Source organism: Columba livia, chromosome 8 (assembly GCF_036013475.1).
Source record: "Columba livia isolate bColLiv1 breed racing homer chromosome 8, bColLiv1.pat.W.v2, whole genome shotgun sequence".
NCBI classification, from domain to species: domain Eukaryota; kingdom Metazoa; phylum Chordata; class Aves; order Columbiformes; family Columbidae; genus Columba; species Columba livia.
This window is the reverse complement of record NC_088609.1, coordinates 13,447,382-13,474,822: the sequence shown is the minus strand read 5'-3', so window position 1 is coordinate 13,474,822 and position 27,441 is coordinate 13,447,382. Positions and strand designations below refer to the sequence as shown.

General features: G+C 43.1%; 2 protein-coding genes across 19 annotated transcripts in view; one reads left to right on the top strand and one right to left on the bottom strand.

Annotated features, from left to right (window-relative positions):
* The window catches only part of FYB2 (FYN binding protein 2), a 74,037-nt gene that overhangs the window by 24,672 nt on the left and 21,924 nt on the right, over nt 1-27,441 (bottom strand). For 3 of the 10 annotated variants that reach the window (XM_065070955.1, XM_065070954.1, XM_065070956.1), the window contains 4 exons: nt 27,279-27,435; nt 27,079-27,112; nt 26,541-26,655; nt 19,485-19,624 (listed from right to left, as the gene is read on the bottom strand). In XM_065070955.1, coding sequence (XP_064927027.1) covers nt 26,646-26,655; nt 27,079-27,112; nt 27,279-27,435 — 201 coding nt within the window. In that variant the 3' untranslated portion in view covers nt 19,485-19,624; nt 26,541-26,645. Of the gene's footprint in view, nt 1-7,680; nt 10,215-11,524; nt 11,589-14,975; nt 19,625-23,366; nt 23,548-26,503; nt 26,656-27,078; nt 27,113-27,278; nt 27,436-27,441 lie in introns of those variants that run through there. The other 7 variants (XM_065070947.1, XM_065070949.1, XM_065070950.1 and 4 more) reach the window with 6 other exon arrangements.
* On the top strand, nt 72-24,022 carry PRKAA2 (protein kinase AMP-activated catalytic subunit alpha 2). Of its 9 annotated transcripts, none has more exons than XM_065071006.1 (11): nt 75-273; nt 6,470-6,611; nt 8,640-8,733; nt 10,128-10,272; nt 11,144-11,231; nt 13,533-13,757; nt 15,482-15,986; nt 17,708-17,834; nt 18,208-18,491; nt 19,305-19,632; nt 22,518-24,022. In XM_065071006.1, the coding sequence occupies exons 1-9, from the start codon at nt 180-182 to the stop codon at nt 18,444-18,446; spliced, it is 1,659 nt and encodes a 552-aa protein (XP_064927078.1). In that variant the 5' UTR covers nt 75-179; the 3' UTR covers nt 18,447-18,491; nt 19,305-19,632; nt 22,518-24,022. The 9 variants fall into 9 exon arrangements, with proteins under 9 accessions (XP_064927082.1, XP_064927080.1, XP_064927078.1 ...); XM_065071005.1 differs by having other exon boundaries at nt 19,254-19,632; XM_065071007.1 differs by having other exon boundaries at nt 18,208-18,502.

The following is a 27,441-nucleotide window of genomic DNA, read 5'->3' as shown; positions in this document are numbered from 1 at the left end:
TACATCCTAAGGAGGTGTCCCCTCCCCACCTGGCATCCATAGCGGGCGCGCCCCTCCCCGCCCCCGCGCACCCAGCCCGGCCGCCGCTCCCGCCTCGCAGCCGCCGCCGCCGCTCCCGCCCGCCGAGCCGCGCCGGGCCAGCCCTGTGCATTGTGGTCCGTCGGCGGCGGGGGGCGAACATGGCCGAGAAGCAGAAGCACGACGGGCGGGTGAAGATTGGCCACTACGTGCTGGGAGACACGCTGGGGGTCGGCACCTTCGGCAAAGTCAAGAGCTGAGTACCGCGGCCGCGGGGAGGGGGCCGGGCTCGCCGGGCTGCGTCCTCCCCTCCACTCCCCCCGCCGCCTTCCCCCTGCCACCGCGGGCCTCCACGCCGGGCATCGCTCCCCTCGGCGGTTCCGTGGTCGCGCAGCATCCCCGGGGGGCGGCGGGGTCCAGCGGGGCGCCGCGGCGGGCGGGCGGCGCTCGGCGCCTCCCCGGTGGGCACGGGGTGGGAGGCGCCCCCTTCTTGGGGTTTGGGAAGGGGGGCGGGGGGCGAAAGGATGAGGAGGGGGTCGCGGGCAGCTGGTGGGAGGTGCAGCCCTCGCCCTTGGGTTGCGTGTTGCGGTTCCCTGCTGCAGCCGGTGCTCTGGGCAGGAGCCACCGAAACTTTCCTTCCGAAGTAGGAGGAAGGAGATGGGAAGGTTGGACAGCCAGCAGGGCACTGATGGGCATCCTTCCCCCTTTGCGCCGAGGCTGTGGTCTGTGCTGCCCCCTCCTTCCCAAAGGAATGGCAAGTGCTTTGTAGTGTAAGGAACTGGGACCAAAAGATGTTTGTTCGTTTTTTAATGCTGCCCCGTGAAGTGGCTCCCGAGGGGCTGAGACCTGCAGCAGGCAGGGATGGAGGGCTCCGGTCAGGCTGGGGCTGTACACAGGGATTCCTCTGGCATTAGTGCCAGAGTAGTCAACCCACATTTTAAAGGTGCCAGCTTTGCTTTAGCTAACTGTAAAATTTCAAAATATTTGTATTTCCTTTTCCTGTGAATTCTGGTATTACATGCAAATTAAAAACAAACAAACAAACAAAACCACAGCTAACCAAACAACAAAATTTATTGTCTAAGCAAAACGGGTAGCTGTGATTCCTGGGTTTAGCCCCGTCAGGGGGTTACCCGCAGTGCTGCAGCTGGGCGAAGGGGTGATGTGCCTGCATTCAGTGACCGGAGTTTTAAAATAAACCAATATTGACAGCAGGGGAAAGAAACCACCGCAACCACTGGAGCTAAATCCACCTGTGGCCATTAATCAGTCCCCTAAAAATATATTGCTGTGTTTAATCCCAAACCACAAATTTACTGAATAAAGATTATCGGAACAAATTTTTCTAATGGTAAGGGCTGTTTAAATCACTCACATATACCAGCAGACTTCAAAAAGTTCTCCAAAGGCAATTTTTTTCTTGTGGACCAAATTAAGCATATCAGCAATAGCTTTTTTTGCTTTAATACCTTTCAGGAGTAGCTAGCACAAACATACCCCATCCCACCTACACCTGACATTGGGAAAAACTCCAAGTTTCCAAAGAAACAATTAAAATAACACACAATGTATTTCCTAGCTCAAAATACTTAATGTGTAAGTAGTACCCTTTATATTATTTTTTCCATAATATTTGCCTATAACTGGCAGGTGAAATTTGGATGAGATGAAGAAATTAGATCTCCTCTTTATATAGATTTACAGCATTTTAGAAAAAACTGTATTTACCCTGTGTAGTGAGAAACATGAGAAGAGCAAAGAGATTTTTGCCTCAATTGGTTCAAGCTTTGTATATATTGTATATAATAATTGTTTTTTTACTAAGAAGGCTGATGCCATCAGTGACATTTCTTGTTGCTGATGTGCTTTCTTCAAAATCTGTCTTGCACAAAACTTTGTAAGAGGCACTTTCTCCCACCTTATTCCTCAAACAAATAATAAATTACAAATTTCAAGGATTACAATTATCAAGGAAATTAATAAATGGCAGTGAAAGGGAAGGATTTAGTGATGATGGGGTACTAACCAGAACTTGGATTTGTAGCTGGAGCTAAATAGTCACTTTGAGCCATCAGAAACCAGAGATATGACAGAAGAAAGTCTCTGCTGCCCTGTTGGGATATTCATTCTGGGTCAGCACTATCTGGGTCTTTGGTGAACTGATCCTCCTAAAAATTTGCTAAATGCTGCAAGAGGTGGTTGGTTTTAAGTACATTCAGTTGCTTGGTCTTGTTTATAGAAAGATCACACAAGCCACAGAGGGCTGCAAATAGGTTTGCAGATGAGAGAAGGATTTTGGTGGTAATACTGAAATTCCAGCTGGAAGTGGTGATGAAAATACAGCATTTGTTACAAGAGAGGAAGGTGGCAGGAGTTGGTAGATGGATAGGAGGTCTCGTGCCAAGGGTCAATGTTACTAAATGGGATTTTGCCAAATACAGGGGGAGCTGGTGATAGTTCTCCCTGTTCTCCAAGCCAAAGATGAGATTAATTAGCAGAAAATAGAACTATGCAAATGATATTGGATTTTGAGGTTAGTGAAGCAACCATGGAAGGAGGTGGCATCTCCCCCATTGGTGGTTGATAAGAGCAGATTAGCCAAATTGCTGCTGCGTTTGTCCCTGGCACATCCCACCCTGCGAGTCCCCAGAGAGCTCTCCTGTGACCACAGCCCTCGCACAACAAGAGCTTAAATCAAAATCCAGTGGAGTAACAAATATTTTTCCATGCGGTGCCACAGATGACGTCCCCGGTGGCCACTTGGTGGTTTCTTACCCACACTTGTTGGCCATCAAGGTGATCAATTTGTGGTCCCTCAAGGACCAGCAGTGCTTGGGTTATATTTATGTTGGTTATGATGGCACCTCCGTGGGCTTGAGTTGGGGTCAGATCCCATTTTCCTAGGCACTTGTACCATTGCTGCTGAAGGACAAACCTTGTGTTGGAGGAAAGATAAACTAAAGGAGACTGAACAAATGAAGGAAAGGGAAAGAAAGGATCATATAATATACAAGCAAGCAGCACTTGGGCAGAATTAATACAGTGTTGCTAAGTATATACTTTGGATGGATTTCATTTTTAACTTTGGGCTAAGAAAAGGGCCAGTACAGCTGATAGGAAAGGAGTTTTCTCACCCCTCCCTAAACTTTTACATTCCCCTTGAAGCATTTGCAAAAATGTTAACTGCTTCTGCTACCTGAGCTGCGTCAAACACGCACCCAGAGGTAAAGCTTCATTGGTACCTGCTGTAAAAAAACATGCTGTCAAGGGGCTTTAATGATTATCTCTGCTTACAGTAGGATAAACACTATTCCTCCTTAATTTTACTCTTATAAAAATAGCTACATTAGAAGTGTCCTCTTTCAGAAACTCATTATATTATATTTCTGCCCTTCTTAATAGCATCTGATGCTGAAGCATCCCAGTGCTCAGGCAATCACACATGCAAGCAGATGGGGTAGCAGCTGAGGACACTCACACAGTGTCCCATTTGGTGCCATTTTTTGGAGTTTAGGGTCAGCGTTACTGCCTTACCCTTATGACTGTTTTTTTTTTTTTTTTGCCGCACTGTGTGCAACGCTGTTCCTTGTCTCGGTGTCAAAGCTGTCTCCCTCACTCACCCCAAGGGAGCCCTGGTTGCTGGTTTAAAACTGTGGTGGAGCTTACCTGAGTCCTTGTCACTGAAAGACAAGACAGATGTCAAATCTCCTTTCTAATGCTGCTGCTCAGCTCTCTTCTCTCTGGGCTTTTAATCCAGGGAGGCAGTGAGAGGGATGGAGATGGCTTCCTCACCACCACCCAAGACCACTGCTGCCCATCCTTGGGGTGAGGAGAGGACAAACCATGCTCCATGAGCATCCCCTGCCATGGGACCTGCCACTGCTCCTCATCCTGGGGCTGGATCATCCCGTAGATGTGCTCCAGCACATGAGGACAGAGACAGTGACTCCCTGAGCAGAGGGATGTTTGTTCTTGCTGCCCTGTGTCAAAATTCCTGCATCTACAGGCTGCAGCTGGAGAGACCTGAAAGGCTTAAAAGTCTCCCACCCCATAGCAAACTATGTTCTGTTTTTTTCTCTCAAGGCATTCGAGTAGGCTTAACAAGCCACTGGGGACTGAAACAATAATATCTCTGTATGTAATGCTTACTGTAAGCAAAAGATGGATTACAAAATAGACTGTTTATTTTTAATTATTAATGTGTGTGTGCTAGCAAACCTTTGCAGAGTTACACATTGTTTGTCATGGATGGAAAGAAGATGAACTATTTGGTAAAGGAATGAAAAACAATAATTATTCATTCTGAGCGTGGCGATTTTTTTTTCCAAATGTATAGTAAAAAATTTTCAAAGCATCTAATGGGCTAAGGCCAGAAAGGATTTGTCTTGAAAGAAAGGATGGCAGAAATCAGGGTTTTCTTCCTAGTTCAGGGACAGACCACTTTGCTTTGCTCTTTCTCAGTTTCCCAGCTAATGGCTCAGTGCATTGTAATTCTTTAGTTTTGCTGAATGAGTGAAGGGCAACTTTCAAAGTGCAGCTTCTTGTGCTCCCAGGAAAGAGGGAGCAGAGGTACGGCAGTGCTAGAGTTGACCAAATCAATGCCGCTGCTAAAAGACTTGATGTCAAAGACATCTGCTGAAGTTGTCTTACACCCTTCTGTCACTCCTTCCTCAGTGTGACAAAGAAATGGCCTCAAGTTGCACCAGAGGAGGTTCAGATTGGATATTAGGAAAAATTTCTTCATAGAAAGGGTTGTCAGGCATTTGAACGAGCTGCCCAGGGCAGTGGTGGAGTCACCATGCCTGAAGGGGTTTAAAAGGTGTTTAGATGAGGTTTAAACATGGTTTAGTGCTAGAGTTAGGTTATCATTGACCTCGATGATTCTGAGGGTCTCTTACAACCAAAACAATTCTATGATTCTATCTGCCATGCATACACCATGACAGCCTTGGCAGAGATCAGTCCCTCAGCACAGGGCAGGTCCAACACTTCCCTGGTCTCCTCTCCGCAAGGATGCAGCAGGGAAAACATGCCTTTATGGACTATTTACGGTGCTCTCCTTGCACCGTACAAGAGGAATTATCTGCCTCCTCCAGTCCTCAGCTAATCCCTAAATTGCATCTATACTGCACAGCTTAGTTTATTTTCATTTCATCTAGTAGTTTTAAGTATTGCGAGGAATCAAACGGCCATGCAAAGTGGTGCTTTAATTTTCAAGGGCAGTAAAGTGTTTTATTTTTAGGATGCTCTTATTGAGGAAAGAATCTCTGGCAGGTCTTATCTGGTGGCTAATAATAGTGACCTGGCGTGCCCTGAGCCGAGCCGGCGCTGCCGCCCTGCCCTTCTCATGCTGTCTGCTTATGCCGTTTGCTTCTGATCAGCTCATTAGAGCCTCCAAAATTACAGAGTCTAATAACGTAATAACAAGGTTTGCTCATAATTATTAACTCCTTGCACTCTGTGTTATTACTGGAAGGGTAATGTTCGTAATTAGAGAGTGCAAATATTTATTGTAAGCAGGTTTTCTCTGCAGTCTTGAGAAAACCACCCGTATGTCACAATTTTTAATACCACATTAGAAAATACGGAGAAGCCATAGCTCATGGCCAGAAAACCCTTTTAGATACAAACATCCAACTGACAGTTTTCAAGCAGTTTCTGCTAAATTCACTATAAATCTTGCTTCCAAGGAGTTGTTTTTTTTTTTTCCGTAGTATGTTTATTAATAACAAAATGATTAAATGCTGAATTAATTTCAGATTCTTGTTAAGTTAGTGCAGTTCCACCAGTGACAGTGCTGCTGCTCCCAGTTTGTGGTTACTGTTTATCCCCGTACACAGGAGATGAGCATCAGCGTCTCAATGTACCAAGTGCATATTATAAAAACCCATATTGAAGTTTGTTTCTTTTCTGAAACCAGAATTTGCTCTTGCAGTACAGCACTGTTCCTGCAGCTTGTCATCAAGAAGCATGCTTGAGAAAGTATAAATAGAAATTAATTTTAGTAATGCAAATCCTGCAGTCCTATTTTGGGCAGGGAAAATCCTTATATCATTCTTTAAAAAGAGGTGTGATGGTCTAGTTTTAAGACAGGGTTTATTAGGGATTTAATCAACTGGTGTGTTACATTGGAGATTCTTCTCTGTCATTTAAATATCTCTGTTTCTGATTGATCTAGCTTTTACAAGCTATAAATCCTTGCAAATTAGCTTTGGGTATGACCTCCTCCAGTAACTCACTCTGTTTATTTACTTTAGTGTTTTTGCAGATAAATATCTGCTCTGTCTTCCATGATTCCACTGGAAAAGCAAGATTAAAATATTTCACCTCCTCATCCTTTTTATTCCCCCCCTTTAAGAGTTGCTTTTTGCTTATAAATCACAGTGTCCTAAATTGCTTGTATGAATCTTGCTACACTGTTTAGTGACTTTGCAATGCTCTCTTTTAATAGTTGGTGAACACCAGCTGACGGGGCACAAAGTAGCAGTAAAAATACTCAACCGACAGAAAATACGCAGCCTGGATGTGGTTGGGAAGATCAAACGAGAAATTCAAAACCTTAAACTCTTCCGGCACCCTCATATTATCAAACTGTAAGTACCCTTTCTGCCGTGTGTTCAGATTACTCCTCCAACTGCAAAGACTTCACACCCACAGTTGAAGTGGTGTCAGGAGATGGCTTGGAGTAGTAGAAAATGTGAGGTACATGGTCAAGTTTTTGCAGGTTAGAGCCAAATGTTGCTTTTTGGGAGTTTCCCACTAACAGGGGAAACAGTTGACACTGAGAAATGGTGGAAGATGTTTCTTCTTCAAAGACATGTAGATGAAGTTGTTAGGGACATGGTCTAGTGTAAGGTTAATGGTTGGACTCTATGATCTTGAGGGTCTCTTCCAACCAAAAAGATTATATGATTCTATTAGAAGTTTTTTGTGATGACCCTTTTTAGGCTTCATATCCCCAGGCTTGAAGCTGCTGAGAATTGTGCCTGAGGAGCCACAGCATAGTCAGGCTTGTAGAGCAAAGCCTTGGCCTGAAGTCAATAGCATTTATGTTTCAATGGCCTGGCTATCCAGAGCTTAAAGGAACATTTTTAAAAAATTTATTATTCAGACATAAGCTTTCAAAGTTGCCACTCTGATGAACCTGAATTTAAGTTGTAAATCAGCACCTGCACTCCAGCCTCTGGGATTCCTTCTCAATCCCCAGTTTGTGCAGCCAGTCCACGTTAATGAGGCACTCGATAATATCTTTGGCATTTCTATAAAAGAAAGCTGTTGAATGGTAACTGCAGGGATAAGTTGACATTTAGGTCAGCCTTAAAACTGGCATGAGATATAGCAAATACCTGGGACTTAGAGGCAAGGGAAAACAAATTCTCTCTACAGTTAAATAACTAACCACGCAGCAACTGTTGACTTTAGAGTAACTTCACAGTTCCATGGATTTATTGGAGAACAGATTGGTATTATTTCACAAAAAAGCCAGCAAGAGTCCTCAGCTATGTATCCAGCATCCTACAAGTTAAGTCCTGTTCACACATTCATCAAAGTTTTAAAGCCTAAAGTTAACCCAAATTTAACAATATCAGTGTCCTATGGTACATACTGCAATCATGAAATATAATGATAAAGAGGTGCGGAGGAGAGTGCAGTACATAAACCTTCTCTTTCAATAGCTTTTTATTTTTACATGTATATAAAAGAAGTAGTGGAACAATTAACGATAACTTAGACCTATGCGTTCAAAGCACTTCAGAAAAAGTAAGTTGATGCTGTTGAACTTTATGGGACTATCACCTGTTTGCTTGCTGACCTCTGAAAATGGTTTTAATTCTGTTTTATTCAAATTACAACCCACAGAAATTCAGCTGTAAAATAAATACAAAAAAATTTAAAAAGGCAGCAAACAACAATGTCTCTGAAATAAAACAGGGAGGACTCTCAGCTGGTGCTGCTGTGAATTCCTGTAGCTGCATTAACCTCAGCTGATCACTGGAAGTTTGTACCAGCTGTGACACCAAAATGCCTTTGCAGTGCTCAGGGATGATTTTGAATGAAAACAGAGAATAGATTTGTGAGTCAAGAGTGATACTTATACTTTTTTTTTTTCCCCCTCCACTCTAGAATATAGAGGGATTTAAAATTTGAAAAATAGCTGTGATCTTTTGGGGTGCTCATCTTTGTTTCTATAGCTTTCCAAAAGAAGCTCCCTCTAGTGTCTCAAGTTCTTCTTTATCCTTGATAGGAGGGAAACCAAACATACCCCTTCCCTGGCCCCAGCTAACGAAGCCTTCATTTGTAAAGCTCTTGTTGCAGATCTTAGGCAAAATGGAGATTTCAAAGTCAGGAGAGTCCTAAATGTGATAGGATTGTCTGGCAAATATTTCAGAGGATTATTTAAAAGCTTGAAGGAAAACCGTAGGTCTGTAAAAGTGATCCTCTCATAGACAAGTGAAAGATTATACTTGAAATGAGAGAAAGCTTTTCAGAAGTGGAAAGCAATTATAAAGGCAAGATCCAAACAAATGATTATTTAAGGACTGGCATGAAACTAATAATCTCTTGAAAAGCTTTCCCTGTTCTTCTTAATTATTTTTCTAAATCCACTTGTGTTTTTGAAGGTACCAGGTCATCAGCACGCCAACAGACTTCTTCATGGTCATGGAATATGTATCTGGCGGAGAATTATTTGATTACATCTGTAAGCACGGACGTGTAAGTGCCACCGCCATGTCAGCCCAAACACTTGTGTGGGAAGAGGGTGGTGTTTAGAAGCAAAATGACTGCTAAAGGGAACGTGGTTAAGGTTAAGGCCCAAAATAGAAGTTGCTTCACAGCAATCCCATATGGAGTGTCTCGTACCCGGCTCACACAAAAATTGCGTGTGATTCTTTACAGTGTTCTCTGATGTATTTCGATATGCAAACCAAAATATCCAAGGTAACGTGTTACTTAGTGCAAATATTTGGAAAACTAGCATATTTTTATAATTCCTAGCTCTGAGTTGCCTGTCAAAACCCCCACGGTTCAGCAGCAGATTTACGTGTGTGCAGGGCACCGGAGGGGAAGAGCACTCGGTGTGGTCTCCGTCCCCGTCATTCGCCTCCCCCTTGGCTCCATGTCAGGTTTTTTGAAGACTTTTAAAGGATGTGGCTTATCTGAACAACGTTTTCAAAAGCCAGTAATCCTGCTGGGTATAAATCACCTGCAGCATAGGCTGAGCCCATGAAATGTGTTATTATGGTTACAAAGAAAATCACTAGTGTCTGCCCTGTGGACATCCTCCTAGGCAAGGAGAACCACAGGGCAAGGAGATAAAAATGAGCTGAAGTGGACATTCAAAATAAGGCTTCAGGTGAAGGATCAGCCCATTATATGTTTCCTCTCTGTACTGAAAAGAAGTCAACACATTTATGGTAAATTTGTTTAGATTAGTACACTAGTTGATGAAGCTGAGAGCATTTACTTTTCTGTCTACAGTTCTGATTTCCAGCACATCTTACCCATTTTTATTTTTTCAGTGACTAATTTGGATCTTTTTTGAACTTTTGTTGCATTTAGAAACTGAATTTTTCAGGAGAGTCTATAGGAAGTAATCAGTAAAATAACCAGTCTCTTCATCATTTTAAACATAATTTCTGTAATATAGCTCAAACAACTTTATAGCTATCTGTATAATCAAAATCGTCACAATATTCCACCTTTAGCTTTTTTTTTTTCCCCAAAGCCATCTGTCCAGGAGGAATCTCTCCCTGTAGCATCCCCTGTGGTGTTTTGTGCAGCCTTGATCTGTGTGTGCTGTATAGCAGAACCGGTCCCCTGGGGACACCAAGCCATTGCCTCATAGGGGCTACCAAGAAGTTCTCCTTGATAGCTGAGCTAAATTTAGGTTTCTAATTTCGTCTCTGGGCTACATAATTTGAAGACACTAGCACATTATAAAATGCAAGAGGGGAAATTTGCCTTATTTGCTGCTTCTGTTTACAAGAACACTGTGATTTTTTTCTCTCTGCACCCTGGAAGATTTTGGCTCCTTGCTAAGTCAAACCTTCCCTTGCCAGCCCTGCATACAGACCAACCTTCAGGACTATTTCCCCTTACACCCATAGGTTGAAGAGGCAGAAGCTCGACGCCTTTTTCAGCAGATTCTCTCTGCGGTGGATTACTGCCACAGACACATGGTTGTCCACCGAGACCTGAAACCAGAGAACGTGTTGCTGGACGCACACATGAATGCAAAGATCGCCGATTTTGGTATGTGACCCCAGCAACATTCCAGAAACACAGCCAGCTCCCAGGCGCTTGCTGGACCGTGTCCCTGGAGCACGCCTTACAAAACCCAGAGCCTGTTTTCCTAACCACTAGCAGTTGCTTTACCTGAAAAGCCCACAGTTATAAACACCAGCTTTTTTTTTTTTTTCACAAAAGCAGGGATTACTTATTGTAGGCTCCTTCTGTACTCACATCAAGAATGGAGCAGCAAGGTAATTTGCAAATCTTCACTAGATTTTAGTGTTAATATAATCACCTAATATAAAGATGTAGTTAATTTATGTTTAAGACTGACTCAGTGCAGTTAATTGCAGGGTGAGCTGCCTGCGCGTGTTTGTTTTCATGCGTGTTCTCTGTACGTTTGGCCATGTGCTCTTGGCCTCATTTCATGTTACAAATGAGCAGTAACAGGATTCTTTAAGTGGCATTACCGATTTAAATCAAATGAAATAGCTGGGCTACCAGCTCAATCCCTGTGAGTCCTTTCTAGCAGTTATAAATCCTTTTGAAGAATTACAAATTTCACAGGCTCATGCAATTCCCATATAAAGTAAGTGTTCAGGGATGAATTATATCTGTTTTCCTCTGTGCTAAAGAAAGCAAGCTCTGGGGTTTGCAACTCAGAGAAGGAGGATAAGCCTGGAGTGAATATTTCTCGCTTAGATGCGATAATAATAATAAAAAATAATAATTCAGAATTCAGCTCGAAGGAACCTATCTAAATGATGTCAATGCTTTCCCTCTGAATTCCCCCCTCCACTTGCTATAACTGTCCTCCTCTGTGCAACAGAGAGTCCTCTATGGCTGGACCTTCACCTCAAATACCAATGTCTAGTAAACTTCTTGTTTCTAGGCTTGTCCAACATGATGTCAGATGGTGAATTTCTACGCACCAGTTGCGGTTCCCCAAATTATGCAGCCCCTGAAGTCATCTCTGGAAGGTAGGACATGCTGCATCTAATCAGAGCCTATGTGAGCACATGGTCTTTACATTTGTTCTTGGCACTGGAAACAGTTTTGCACATCTAGTAAAAGCAGCTGAATCCTTCCAGCCTGTATTTTATGTTGGGGTGAATCTACTGGCAAAAATCTGAATGTTTTCTTGGTTATTACATTTCTCAATAGCTGTAATAGCAAAACATGCTTTGCTAAAGATGTTTACTCTGAAGGAATTATTAATAGCAGATGTTGACTGTTTATATTGCTAATTAAAGAGGGTGAAAATTACTCTTACTCTGCAAACACCGAGGTTTCAGATGGAAAGGCTTTTCCAGGCCACCCCTTTCTCTCGTGCCCACCTGTAATATAAAACACAGTGTTAATGAGGAAAACCATTCACTACAAAAGTTTCAGGAAGATGTTTAATGACTCATCTACACTGTGGAAGTGTTGTATTGGAAATAATTGTCTTCTGGTTCCTCAAGCCAGGGTTTTTTTCTTTTCTGTGACAGTAGGTTCAACCATCATAACTTTGTCTTGAATTGCCAAACCTCCAGTGTGGTTGCATCTCTCAGCGTGCAACATCTGTACAACACATGGTGTGTTAAATGCACTCTGCAGTGTTGAATTGGACTTAGCCACGTTGACACAGAGTGTTACCTCCTGTATCTTACTGTAAAGAACCTAAGTTATACAGAACGTACTTACTTCCCCAACTCTCTCTGTAATAGCATAGCAAGGATTGCAAATACAGATTTTCAAATTTTTAGTCCTCTATATGGTCCTTCAAACCATCCATCTCCTCGTTATCTGCCCCATATTTTTGAATCACCCTTTGTATAAGCATTATTTTTCCTAATCCAGCATATTTTTGCCTATAACTCTAGCTTTTAAATACAACATTTTGTTCCAAGTGTGTTTGCTGTGATTATGATTATTTTATCCCTGTTTATACCAGTGCAAGTGTTGGCAGAGTATCCTAGGAATTAGGCTCCAAAAACCCTGTTGGGGCTACAGCTCTACATGCAAAAGCAAGTAAATCCTCATTGTCAACGAGGGAGACAAAGCTGGAAACTCTACCGTGATTCCAAAAAAAATATTATTTCCATGTCCTTTTCAATAAAGGCCAGAAGTTTTTTGTTTTTTTTTTTTCAGTTCATATAGGAAACAAGGCACGTGGTAGAATAACAAGAAGTATTTAGTCCCTGCCTGTAGGCAGTGCCTCATTGTTCCAAGGCAATATGGTTTATTAACAAGCTACCATCCTGCATCAACACTGCTTACAGTATCAGCTTTATACCACTGAATAATGTACCAAGCTGCCCTGTTCTTAGATTTGTATTTGTAGGGAAGAGGGATGCTCTGCTGTTCCTGCAGATGATTGTCTTGCTGGTGTTGGGGCTGAGCTGGTTCCCGGCTCCCGCTGCCTTTGCTGGGTAGAAGCACAAAAACAGCAGGGCATGACTGCTCAGGTTCCAGACTCATAAAAATACATAAAAATACATTTCATTTGGAATTTAAGGTCCAATCCACTGTTTGAGCAATGTGGTTATAAGCAAAAGAATTGGGCTTCCTATGCATTGTACATCAGTGTGTCTGCGACAATGCTTTTCAGGAGGAGCAAGTGCAGGAGGATGAGTTTTCATGCAGAGATTTCTGTATTTCCATTTCAACCTCTGTATTTTTATGGGGTTTTACATCCCAAGGGAAGGCACTGCCTCCTAAAATCTCTGAGAAAGCATCAGTTGTAGCAAAAAGAGAGAAACAAATCGAGCAAGCAAGCAGCAGCAAAACCCATATATTTGGGGTGTCCTGACTTGGTGATGCCAGTGAGCACGTTAGCAGCTTCTCAGAAGTGGGAATGCTTGTGTACCAGCACACAAATTTCAACCAAAAATAAATGGAGGTATAGTATCTGCTGCCACTTAATTTGCCTCACTGAAGGAACAGAAATTGCTGGCTGAGCTCTTGGGGAAAAGGAGCAAACAGCCTGTCAGATCTCTTGGAAATGTGGGGTTTGGCTTTTCGGACGGTTTGGCGGAGGCAGGGATGTAACGTGGCTGTTCAGAAGAGCGTGGGCAGCCCCCGCCAGCTCTGCTGTGTCATTTCCCCTCGTCCCTGAGTGATTTTTGGCTTAGGCAGGTTTGGCTGGGGGCATCCACATGAGCAGCCTGGGGTGGGCTGCAGCTCTGGCCCCTGTAGAGCTGGCAGTGGGTTCCCAGCTTGCGCAGTGGGACCTGCGCCATCACTAAGGAGAGGAGGACAGGGGGTGACACCTTTCTCCTGCCCTTGTCTTCTCACAGGCTGTACGCTGGCCCTGAGGTGGACATCTGGAGCTGTGGCGTTATCCTCTACGCCCTTCTCTGTGGCACACTGCCTTTTGATGACGAGCACGTCCCCACCCTCTTCAAGAAGATCCGGGGGGGTGTGTTTTACATCCCAGAATACCTCAACCGCTCCGTTGCCACTCTTCTCATGCACATGCTGCAGGTTGACCCCCTAAAGCGAGCAACCATCAAAGACATCAGGTCAGCCCATGTGGGATGGGGTGTGCTGGCTATCTTTGGGGCTTATGGGTGGCAGAGGATGGTGGCTGTCCTGGGGGTCACCTGCTGGCAAGTGGGAGGGTGGTTTGCAAGAGTAGTCAGCTAATCCAACAGGCTTTTGGCCCAAGGGATTCAAGGAGTATTCCTGCACCCTTCTGTGCTGATGGAGAGGTGGGTGCTGCCAGCTGGGCAGGGGTGATAATGAACAGGGTGATGATTTTATATACATTGTATTTTACTGCATTATAAAATAGCCTCAAAAATATCTTAATAATACTTAGCAAAGCCAGCTACATCATGCAATAATCCTAAGAACTAAGGGTAACAGAACACTGGAACAGGCTGCCCAGGGGGCTGTGGAGTCTCCTACTCTGGAGACATTCAAAACCCGCCTGGACGCCTTCCTGTGTAACCTCATCTAGGGTTCCTGCTCTGGTAGGGGGATTGGACTAGATGATCTTTCGAGGTCCCTTCAAATCCCTAACATTATGTGATTCTGTGATCTACCAGGCATTTTTCATTACTTTATTACAAGACCACCTCCCTCTGGGTAACAGTTCAGAGTAAGAGGGTAATTATTGTACTTGGTGTCCATCCAGTAAAAGAGAAGGAGAAACACAAGAATTGCTTGCTTAATCTGTAAATATCTGATATAGTTAAAATGTGAGCAAATGATTCACCTTTAAATGCAGTGTAGTTGTCTTGTCTAGTCAATGAGTACAGTGCCCATGAACCTTTTATCTGCATGCATCACTGTGGAAATTCAAGAGAAAAGGAATAATTGGGCTCTTAAGCAGATATTTGTGCCTGCAGAGATCATTAAAAGTTCATGGCTGGTAGGAGGACTTCAAAATTCTCACAATGTGAGCCATTTTAGAAACATTTTGTAAAACTGGAGTCCGATACACATTTTATGAAATTTGTAGTAATCATTACATCTAGCTGGTATGCTAAGCATATACATAAATGTTACTAAGACTTTCAGGAGTTCTCATGTTTTTAATGCATTTGCAATGGATGGCCCTAAATTTACCCTTCAGGTAAAAACAAGTAAAATGCCTTTTAAATTTCTTAATTCCTTAAGATTAGAGGATTTAATTACATGTTAGAGCAGCAGCAGAACATATAGACAAGGCTCTCTGTAGTGTTTAGCCACTTAATTATCATTGACTTAATTGTAAATTGGTGGGAATCAGGTACCTGGATAGCTTGGATGCTCTGTATCTCTGTCACACCCATAGCATCTTGTAGGTGCTGAGGTCTTAACTTCAGAGCCAGGTGAGCAAACAGCCAGGCTTGCGAAGCGGCATCGCTGTTGCAATGCTGGGGGGACTGTTCAGGACTGGGCTGAGCTCCCCAATCTGCAGCTGAGGATTAGTCTTCGCTAGACCAGGCAATACAGGTGAAGTAGATGCAGCCAGCCAGTTTCTCATCCCCAAGGTTCATTTTGGCCACCACCTCTCCAGTGCCAAAAACACAGCTCTTTTAGGAATGTAGACCTAATTTTGTTTGCTAGCGCCCACATGTCTTAGTGGGATTTGGAGTCACCTTGCTGGAAACACATTGCTTATTTCTTAATTAAATGCTTTAACCACCAAGACAAAGCTGCCCAGATGCTTTTGAGGAGAAATCCAGGGTCTGGTGGCAGTGGTTGCCCCCAGCCTACGTTGCACGGAACTCATGTTGGCTCCTCTGCCTTTCCACAGGGAACACGAGTGGTTTAAGGAGGAGCTGCCCAGTTACCTGTTCCCAGAGGACCCTTCCTATGATGCCACTGTCATCGACGACGATGCGGTCCGGGAAGTTTGCGAAAAGTTTGAATGCACAGAGTCAGAGGTGATGAACAGCCTGTACAGTGGTGACCCTCAGGACCAGCTGGCAGTGGCTTACCACCTCATCATAGACAACCGCAGGATCATGAACCAAGCCAGCGAGTTCTACCTTGCCTCCAGCCCCCCCACCGGCTCTTTCATGGATGACAGTGCCATGCACATCCCTCCTGGGGTGAAGCCGCACCCTGAGCGGATGCCACCATTGATAGCAGACAGTCCCAAAGCACGATGTCCTTTGGATGCCCTCAACACCACCAAGCCAAAACCTCTGACTGTCAAAAAGGCCAAGTGGCACCTGGGAATCCGCAGCCAGAGCAAGCCGTATGACATTATGGCTGAGGTCTACCGTGCTATGAAACAGCTGGACTTCGAGTGGAAGGTAGGGAGTCCTGGTGCTTCCTGGTGGTGGTTTTCAAGGGTCGTTACATGAGCTGAATTGCTCAGGGAGGTTAAGTCTGGTTACAGCCTCACCTGTTTCTGAACAAATACCCACTCCTTGTGATTGTCCTCGCTGAATTAAGCTGCTAGCTGTGGTTCAATATTTGTGGCATTTATTTATGGCACAAAATAAGAGTTTTCTTTCTGAATGCTCTAAGCCTCTGGCTGGAAAGATGATTCTGCCTCATTTAGCTGTGCAGATAAGAGAGGCGGTCACGTTTCTAATTTTAGTGGCTAATTCCTTGCGAGGTTATCTGGAGTACTCCTGAGCAAAGTAACTCTTGTGATTTCTGCTCGGTTCCTAGCAGTCATGTGTACTGAAACTGCATGATTTGCATCTTCCTAAAAGATCCCCAGGTGAGGGGTTGTTGGGGCAGGATTTTGTACCATTGATGTGGTGGCATTTTTCTCAATGGAAGAAGGAGTGGTCCTTGTGGACTAGATGTGCTTTCAGATGCTTACTGCTTCCCTGGTCTAGGGTTCAGCTTTGTGAAGCTTGATTTAAACCCAGATAACATTTTACTTAACAGTACTTCAGATATTTCTTCAGAACTACATAGCTTTTAGTCACAATCTTTTTTCAAAGTCCAATTAATAAATGCCTAAGTTAACCCTTAATATTTTCTGCTGAGCCTGATTCCCTAAATCTCAGTGCAGTCGCTGACAGGAGCGCTCCTGACTCATGGCCTTTCACAGCAGCCTCGTGTGAACATCAGGAGCAAGGGAAGGAGATTTCCAGCCCAGATCTTCGTCACCAGAGGAGACACCCTCCTCGCTCCAGGTCCCAAGGACTGTACAGTGTGAATGTCACTGTGCTGCTTCTTCAGAGCCTTCTATCTCCACCTTATTTTTGATAATATTAAGTATTTAAAGCCAAGTAGGACCCAGAAGCTTGATTTCACTGCACCAGCCAGGAGATGGACTGTCTCCAGATGCGTATGCCTACACCAGCCAGACGTTTGTTATTTGCATGGTTTTACAGAGAACAAACCTGATGTATTTCTGGTACAGCTTCACAAACCCAGTCAGCCCAATGTCTTCATGTAGGCAGTGGAGCTTATTTTGTACGAGGAGGTTTCACAGTAGTCTTTCCCACCCTAAGAATATCTTCAGAGATACGTGACTCTTCATCAAAATAGCTTTCCCATCCATGCAAATGCTTTGTAAATATAGCACAGAGGAAAGATCTCGTTGCAAATGAGATGCAGCAGATTGTGGGGTGGGAAGTGGCGAGAGAAAATACAACAGCACAAGGCTGATTCACAAACATGGAATTCAGCTGGGCCGATGGGACAGGTTGCTCTCTCCAGCCTGCCCTGGTGTCATGGGCACAGTTCTCATACATGAGTCCACAGGTGGGCTTTTTGGCTCGTATGGTCATTGCTGCTGGGCAGGGAGGAGCAGACGTCAGTTTGGTGCCTGGCAGATGGGTCACAGCAGCTTCATCTGCCAGCAGCTGGTGAATCAGAACCCTGAGAAGCATTTTAAAGATAGGAGGAAGTAAGACATGAAGCTGTTTGCTTAATTTTATAGGCATTGCTCTTTCTAGAAATTGTGTTTTGCTCAGAAGATGTCTCATTAGTATTTAGAAAAAAATAAGGAAATAAATGTTCTTCTTGCTACCTTTAATCTTAACACCTGAAAGCAAGTTTCCCGTTGCAGGTGGTGAACTCTTACCATCTCCGAGTGCGCCGCAGGAACCCGGTGACGGGTAATTATGTGAAGATGAGCCTGCAGCTCTACCAGGTTGACAACCGCAGCTATCTCTTGGACTTCAAAAGCATCGACGGTAAGTGGGAAATGGTGCAACACGAGATGTGAAACACATAAAATGGCAAGTTTAGAAGTTTTAAAAAAATCTTTAAAAAAATCATTCTTTGCATTTCAAAATGTGTATGCAGCTGTTTCAAGTCAGGAAAAGCCCTTTTGACCCATTTGTCTCTACTACTGTTACTAGTTCTTTACCAAGCATGCATTTCAGATGCCAAAATAATGCCACTTCTTTTGTTTTATTTTTTCCTTTTTTCTTCTTTTCTCTCTTCTTCTCTTTTTTTTTTTATTTGCTTTTTATCTTTTTCTCTTTTTTTTTTTTTTTCTCTTTTTCTCTCTCTCTCTTTTATTTTTTTTCTTTTTTGTCTTTTTTCTCTTTTTTCATATTGAAGATGACGTGATGGAGCAGAGGTCCGGCTCGTCCACGCCGCAGCGCTCGTGCTCCGCCGCTGGCTTGCAGCGCCCAAGGCTGAGCATCGATGCCGCCGCAGCTGCCGAGTGCCAGTCACTGATGGGCTCCCTGAGCGGTTCCTTTGTCGGCAGCATCCCCTCAGTGCCACCGCGCCTGGGCAGCCACACCATGGACTTCTTCGAGATGTGCGCCAGCCTGATCATGGCCCTGGCTCGCTGATGGGCAGCGCCGACGCACCGGTCCCTCTGCACACAGTGTTGCACTGTGAGGATCTGGTCTGGCTTATCCGTTCCTTACTGCTTCTGCTTCATTCCTCCTCCTCCTCTGCCCCTCACTGGTCCACAGCCTGTGACACAGAGCCAATTCCAGACCCAAAACATAGTCCCCTCTACGAAGGCACTGGGGAAATTAAAAATAACTTCATTTCACTCCTTATATCATGGTGAAATGTAGCCAATACCTTTTTTTCTAGTGAACCAAATGGGAAATGTTGGCATAGCTGTAAAATAGCAAATGTATCACTGAGGTTTTGGAAAACATCTCCCCCTTGTTGATCCCAAGTTAACAGCCATGGCCGAGCTTTCTGCGATGTAGGTAGCGCACAGTGAGGCTGGTGTTGTATCCCCTTTGCTGTGCAGAGCAGGGGCAGGATGGGCTGAACCAGGTCAGAGGGGTTGACCGGGAGCTATGTGAAATGGAGCAGGGGGGAGATGAAGTAACTCTGTGCCGGTGGGGCTGCCATCCTCTGGTGACACTTTCCTCCTCAACTAGCAGCTGCTTCGACACTTCTGCACTAGTGCAATACGCCTTCCCTCCCCTATGTGTGTTGTTTTTTTTTTTTTCCCCTGCTAAATATGGGGAGGGAAGGTGGGATGCAAAGGTCTTGTCACAAACCTGCCATGGGAAAGCCTCCACATGTCAAGTCTTGGCAGAGGAGTGTCCCATCAGATGGTTTATTTCCTCCTTCCAAGAGTCCTGGACCTACTCCCCACATTCAAACATGAAGGCTGTTTGCTTTTTCTCCAGCCCCTAACCATCACCCCCCTCCAAGCCGCTCACCCTCTCCACCACCTCCAGGGACCGTATCCCAAGCAGGATTTGGATGAACCACTGATGGAGGGCAGGATGCCGACAAGCCACCTGAAACCCAGCGCTTCGCCCACTGTGCACCCAAGGGCTTGGATCGTCACCACCGGGCAAGAATCAGCAAGAACGCTCGGCTCCAGAGCGTTTACCTCTCACCTTTCCCATAGGAAGCCCTCCACGTGCTGTCACCACCCGAAAATCGCTGCCAAATCTGCCTTCCCTGCTTGCCGCTTCATGCCGCTGGAGACTCACTTCTCACGCCGAAGGGCTCCCCTGTCCTGCTGCTGCTCTCCAGGCTGTGACCATCACCGCTGATAAGGCAGGGATATCTCAATTCAGACTTTTTCTGTTTCTTTACTATCTGAAGGGATAGGGTTTTATTTTCTAAGACAATCTGGGGATTTTTAAGGTTAAAATTCTTGTTATTCAAGGGTAAACTTTAATGCATGTGTGACTTCTTTGTTTAAAAGAACTGTTGGTTTTGATTACTTAGGCTTAATCTAATGGGCAGCACTGGCATCTGCTTGGCTTTTCTATGGTATTTAATTCCATTTACTTGATTGCAAAAGAACTTAATAGTCTAATCAGTCAAGGAACAAATGCTTTATGAAAACTTGGCCAAAAAAATCCTGGGTGGTTTTTTGTTTTGTTTTGTGTTAAGAAACAAAGCAAAGAACTTCTGCTGGTCCCAGATATGTGGTCACTCAACTTAAAAAAAAAAAAAACAAACAAAACAAAACAAACCTATCTTTTTGATAGTTTTTTTATCATCCATTGAGGTTTTTTTGCTAGTATTTTTTGTACGGTTGCACTTTAGTTTATACTTTCTGCAAGTTTCTATGGGAAGGAAGAGAAAGACACATTAAGCCTTTTGTACTAATCATTTTAGGTAATGAAGACAAATACAGGATATTTTTGCCATCTACTGGCAGTTAAGTGGACATTTTCAGCTTTTGTCCCCTTTTTAAAACAAAAATACCCCACAAAATTGCCTTACTTTTGTTACAGATTATGCTTGGATGCTCACTAACGTGACTTCACAGCTCGTTTTTCCAGAAGCCGCACAAAGTAGAAAGCTTCCAAAAAAAAATCAGTTTTGTTGTTAGGTTCTCATACTCTAAATCCAATGCAGCAGTGGTTGGATTATAAACCTGGCAGCAGAACAATTTTGTTTTTAAAAGAAACACTGGAAATGTTTGTAGTACTCCTAGGTTTTGTAATGAGTTTTTTATTATATTATCAAGATTAAATAAATAGTCTGGGCTGGAGGATGGATTTGGTACTGTGCCTGGTGGCTATCCAAGGATGCTTGTCTCTAGTGCTCTGGGGTTAGCAGGTCATATCTGGCGAGGATGGAGAATCCTGCATGTAAAAAAAACCCCATCCTAGAGCCAAAGCTGAGCAGCACCCAGCTCTTTAGCAGCTTTTGGGTCAGCATCAAAGTGGGAGCAAACAGCCCTACATGGTTTTGGGTGCTGGAGATGAGCCCCTTTGCAAAGGAGCAGGAGGGGCTGGCTGAGCATATGTAGGAACAGACATTAATTTCCACCAGGAAAGAGTTAGGAGTGTCCATACTTCCACTGTGAAATGTATTTGAAATGTAAACGGCTGGTTAAATTATCATTGCTCACAACTGAGCATCTTTCCAGGTTGCTTGTCCTGGCAACACCTGTAGCCCAGTTGATAAGGGGCTGGTGTGTTTGGTACAATCTGTTGTTCAGAATCATGTAGATGTACAGATGTCTTGCCTTAAAATTACACTTGTCCTCTGGGATTTCTTTTACCGAGTGGGACTACTAGTATTAAATAGCAGCAAATGCTCTTGGGAGGAAATATTTCCTTGCTGGAGGCGGGTGGGATTTCTAGGTGGTAGGACAAGCGCTTTTAGCACTTGACATCTTCTCAGACCCATGCAAACGTTAACTCGTGTGTGGATCTGCAAAACCAGTCCTGCCAAGGAGGTGGTTTTCCATATGGAGAGAAAGAAAGGGACAAAGCAACTTTCCTGCTGGATGGCAGCAGAGGCAGTGGAGCAAGCAGGACTGATGGAAGTGCCACTTAGATGAATGCATCAGATTGAACTGTCCATTACAGCCTTACCCAATCCTCACTGTGTTTTGAAATATTCTGAGAATTTTAACATTTTTTCCCCCCAATTTGTTTTACCTTCAAACAGGCTGTTTTCTCATTCCCAGCTGCAAAGAAGGTGCTGACCTCTGGTTACATTTTCCAGGGGAAAAGTTTAATTCTTACACTGTGGTCAATTTTGTTTTGTGAGTTATGCTGGTACATGCACAAGCATCAGGAAAAGCAGGGTAGATGTATTTGAACTACAGAAACTTGAAATACTCCAAGTGCAATTCTTCAAAAGCCACTGGGCAGCTGTGCTTTGCAAGCCACAAACTCAAATTTGCTTCGGGCAGAGAGAGAGAAAAGGCAAAGGATCAAGTTCAGTTAGGCTCCAGCATTAACCTCCAGCTCCTGGATGAGGCAATGAAGAGAGATTGTACTGTACTAGCTGGTGAATATATATGTATATATTATATATGGTTACATATATATATATATATATATATATATATATATATATATATATAAAAAATTTAAAATGTAGGTAGTATCCCTGTCATTGGCCTCTCATTTTCATTTGCCCAGCAGGTAGGTGTGTGCCATCACACACACTACTCCCAGCATGCGAGAGGACCCAGAAAAAAGGGGGATGATATTTTTACACCCTCTTTTAGATAAAGCCCATGAGAAGCTTAGCTGACCTCGTCAGACCCAGCATGGCCTCATCCAGGGAGAGGTGGCATCAGGAGCCGTGAGCATCCTGCCCTCCCACTGTCCCTGACCGGAGCCCTGGTGCCAATGAGGTTTGGGCAGTTTTATTTTCAGGAGTCAGAGCTGAGCAGACAAAGGCAGTGGGATTTTTTTTTTTTCTCTTTAACAAGTCAGAAATGCATCTTCAGAGCGTGCATCCAATTTAGCATTTCATAAGGTGTGTAGAACCATGGGGTATATATGGGCAGTGTTGTAAAAAATGAAGCAACTGGTTAGTATCTGTTGTATAAGCATTTTTTTTTTGGTGTGATTATAGTGCTGTTTGTATTGGAATAGATGAAGTTTGAACAAAATAACCATTCTGCCTACTCCTTTTCATTTTACTGCTCTTTACCATCAGTTGTCTTATGTGCACTCCTATAGAAGGAAGAGAGACCTATATACAGGACATGAAATCGTGCCTTCGATATACATTAGGACTGCGCAGCTTTGTTTCAGGAGGTGCACAAATCCCCCAGCTTATGCAGAATCCCACCGGTGAGACATGCAGGCTGTGTTCCTAAATACTTGAAGTACCATTTGTTGTGCAATTATTTGGCTTCACCCTTTTACTAGCTGAGCGGGGGAAGAAGAATCACACATCCGTCCTTTTGGGTAAGCCAAACAAATCCTCACTCCACCTCCTGCAGTATTTTACTGGAAAGTTTTAGCCACCTTTTTTATTTCAGGTGTATGATGTACCTACTAGAGTCACCTTTCTTCAGGTCTTACTTTGGTGTGGGCTTTCCATTTAGTCCTTTCCTTTGGCTTCCTTAGCCCTCCCCTTATATATCCCTTTTCAGCATTCAGCAGCTTCCTGTAATTCAGAATTTCCAGTCTGCCTCTGGAGTTAATGACTCGTTTAGAGGTACCTCACTCCCATGCCTCAGAGGTGAACTGGTTTTCAGAATTCCCACATTATGCTTACTGACCAAACACTGACTTTTGCTGAGATTAAATGTGTATTTGATGCACATGTCTTTGCTCATTTTGGTTATTAAAGTTAGGAGACCTGGACAGTAAATCAGAGCATTAGCTGCAAAGCATGTGTGCATTTTTGGTGTTATAAAAAGTCCATTTTCAACAAAAGCCTTGAAATTCCTGCTGAAGCTGCCTTAGTTTAAAAATCAAAGTTTATTTTTAAGACTCATCTCAATTTTTTTTAGGTTTTGAAAGAGTTTATTTATCCTCATCTCACAAAGCTGTGAAGTAGATACTGTAGACTCAGTACTATTTATTCTTGTAGCTGAAAGCATGTTCATGTTTTCTGTATCATGTTATATTCACGTGTCTTATACCTCAATGCATTTGTTCGGTTGGTGTTTTTTTTTCTTGTAGCGCACAAAGCAAAACTGAATCCCAGTATAACTGTAGTGTCTGTGGCCCAGCATCTTTGGGCAGACAAAATTCAGCTCTGTGAAAGAGATGAACCAGGTTAGTCTGGTGCAACTTTTTGTTCGTACTATAAGGAGTATTTATGATATTATGCAATTAAGGTTTCGTATTTTAACAAAAAAAATCATAAAAAGCTCTGAGTATAAGCATTGCTTCAAACATGTCATTAATATGAACCTCAGAAAAAAAATACTGATCTCTATAAATCCTCTGTTCTCCTTGGCATTTTATGTTTTGTCAACTGATGGGCTGGAGAAGGTTTTTGTCTTCAAATTAATTACTGTAGTACTTTCTGGGTGCAGCCGTTCTGGAAGGGCACAGGGCCTAGGTTCAGTTTTGTCCTTTGTGCAAGTAATTGTGCATTAGATAATCACAATGAAGCCTTTTACCTTCCATTTATGGTGTGGAAAGTGTTTCTGGGTGTACTGCACTGCATGTCATAGCTGTCTCCGTGGTTGACATTTGCACTTTAATAAACTCAGAGATGAAAAGAGGCAAGAGCAGCAAATCCTTAAAACTTCATTATTGCACAGTTCCTTTTTTTTTTTGCAGGCTGGGGTTGGCTGGTTTCCCTCAGGAGATGCTCCCGGCACATCCCAGTTGTGGGGCCGCAGATGCTTCTGGAGCAGGGAGGGGAATTAAAGTATCTACAGGAATAACAGAAACAGCTTCCCCAATCCAAAATCCATGCCAGAAGCCAGGCCCAGAGGTTTTCTTGAGTGTTAATGTGCATTGAGCAGAGCTGATGATGGACTGGTGCTACCTCAGATCTCTACTCCTTACTCAAAAACATGGAGAGAAGGATTTTTAAAATATTGTGCAAAAATAGCCTTTGATTACAGGAAAGGTGCTTGGGAGACAGAAATTTGGAACTTAGTTCATGTATCTGTGATGCAGAGGGATGCAAATCCAGTTAAGGCACAAAGCTGCTGTGAGTGGTCCAGTTTCATCCCTATCTACAGTTTCCCTTTTACACAATTTATGTGTAAAAAAGGTAGGTATGTGGCTTGTAAGGAATTTCAGGTCTCCCTCAGCTGTGACAAACCAGAATGTTTATTGTGATCATCTCCATTTTGAGAAGGAACGTGGAAGAACAGGGTTGAAAATTCACGTAAGAATTACTTCAAGTTTTGATGCGTTCAGGGTGTACCAACAAGGCCATAAAAGAAAAAAGGAAGGATTTAATTTCCTGACCAATATCTTGATGTAAATACAGCCACTCTGTGGTTTGAGGAAATCAAAATTGCTATATGTAAAGCATTTTTGTATTGTCTGGAGTCATCCCATATCAAGTGCTTTCCTTCTGTACATGCACTGGAATCTGTCCATGAAGAAAAATAGTTTTAAGTGCATTGCAAGTCATTTGCCAACACCACGGCAGCAGTTGTATGTTTTGCCTTGAGTTGGGTCACAACCCCACAAGGATTGTGTGTAACTGCACTGGGATTGAGGCCCAAGCACGTATAGCATAGGATATATGGGGGGATTTTTTTTTTTTAACTTAATTAAAAGAAAAGGAAAAATTGTTAAATAATTTCCTTAGGAGACAAGAAAAGATGTAGCACATGTGGCTAATACATAATTTGCCTCTGGCATTTACAGAGAGTGTGTTTAATAGACTTCAGGACCTTTGAGGTAGTGCTGGATGGGGAGGAGGATGAGAAAGGAGATGAAGAAGAAGGTGTTTTCTTTTCAGGATCAATCCCAAACATCATAATGGAAAAAAAGCCCTCTGGGTAAAGCATCTCCACAACTTCAGTCGCAATAATTCCCCGCCAAGGCTGTAGGTGAAGGACACAGAGCACGTCCCTGCCTGCTCTGAAGCCAAACACGCACTTCAGCTCCCCAAACTCTCCATCTCTGCTAGAAAATCTAAATATTTGGGCTGGCAAGCCTGCAAAGCTGCACATGCTTACAGGAGATTGTTTTATTTATTTTTTTATTGCAAGGATGGATGCAGGCCAATGCACTTAATAGTAACCACATGGTAAAATAAATAAGAATGCCTGTATAGACTTAAAAGTAAATGTTAAATATTTGCTGTTTTTTCTGATGTCTTCTGTACCAGCTTTGAAATGGCACTTTTATTTTGCTGTGTTTTCTTAAGCCTGGAACATTTAATAATTTCTAATTAAACCATCTACATTTTTAGGATATTTATGAGCAAACTGATATGGGCTCTTAAAATGTGCTGGGGAGGGGCAGAACCTATAGATTATATACAGTCATATTTAAGGGTTTTTTTTTTTTTCTTCCAAGGCTTTTGAAAAGGTAGCCACTGGATACACCGAGGAGAAACTATTAGCAATTTATATTTCTCTTCCTACATTTAGGAGCATTTTTTGTTAAAATAAGCAATGATCCTGCAGGCCCACAGCAGAGAACAGCCCGAACACAAGGGCAACTGTTGGGGAACTGCCTGCTGCTGCCAGGACTCAGCCTTCACATAGCTGGGATGCCTACGTTAGCTTACAAAAATAAAGAAAATTTTGACTGAACACATTATTTACTCTTTTTTAATGTTTTTTTGGAAAGAGATGAGTCAATTTTTTTCCACTATTTTATATATTTAACCTGGCAGGAGTGGTGGTATGTACTTCTTGTCCCAATACTTTCAAATTTACAGTTCAAATTTAAATGGCTTGCATTTTAAAGAGCAAATCTTTTGGAGAATCTTGCAATTCCAGCAACTGAAACAGACAGTAACAAGATGGACATAAAGCAACTAAACTGTTATGTTCTGCACAAGATTTTTAATGCAAATGCAGCACTGTTACAGCCATTTCAGAGCTGACCAACAAGGTACTCCAAAAAGTGAGAAACACTGAAAATAACTAATGGTGAGATAATCAGTGAAGACATGATCTAAATAGCAGACAAAAAAACCCAAATCAAACAAACGAACATAAATTAAAAAAAAAGACAAACCACACAAACAAACCAACCAAAAAGAAAAGGAAACATCTCTTGCAAACTTATCCGTGTAAGTGTAAAAAATAAAACTTTATTTACATTTGCATCTGCTCTCTGCAGTTGGCCAACGTGGACTCTCATGGATGCAGGAAGCACAAACGAGACCTTCAAGGATGCTCTGGGGGAAAGCAGCTGTCAGGGCCCTTAGTACTGTCTGTCTCAAAAATTAAATAAAAAAAAGTTTCACAGCAATGGATACCTGGGCAAGAGGAGCTTCATTTATAGCAATTATGCATGAGCATGCAAGGAAATGATATTGCAGCAGGGAATTTAAGGGTGTGTTTTGGCGAGGCACACAGAGTGGCCCATGTTTGCAGCAGATGTGAATTAATATGGCATATCTGAAAGCAAGTCAAGAATCTACAATTTATACAAGTCATGACTGGACAGGGATTTTTTTTTTCTAGCTGTAGTTGGACTGGAAACCTGTATAACAGCAGAATAAAACTGGAAATACTTATTTAATATTTAATACGGGGTGTTTACATTAACTTTTCCCTGCCTTCAGAAGTTTTAAGTATCTATACACAGGAAGGAAAAGAAAATATGCATCATAATAAATAAAATCTGAGTTTACCTGAAGTTCAAATGCTCCACTAGAACATACCCATCTGAAAAAATATGGGGAAAAAAACGAAAACAAAAACAAAAAGCAAATTAATAAACTCCTGAACAAATAAAGGCCCAGTGGCTAAGCACAAAGAACATACTGTTGCTTGCTTCTCAAAACTGGATTGCAAAGTGACTGCCTGTGCCAGAGACTTTCTGCAAACTTACATCTGCCCTCCGAATTGCGGCAGATCACGGCGTTGCCCTCTGTGACATCGATAACATCCAGTTGTTCTCCAGCTGTGACCGGGAGATCAACTCTTCTCATACTGGGGACCGAACACTCAGCAGTGGCTGTGTTGATGACGTTGATCTCCTTATCATACTGCGG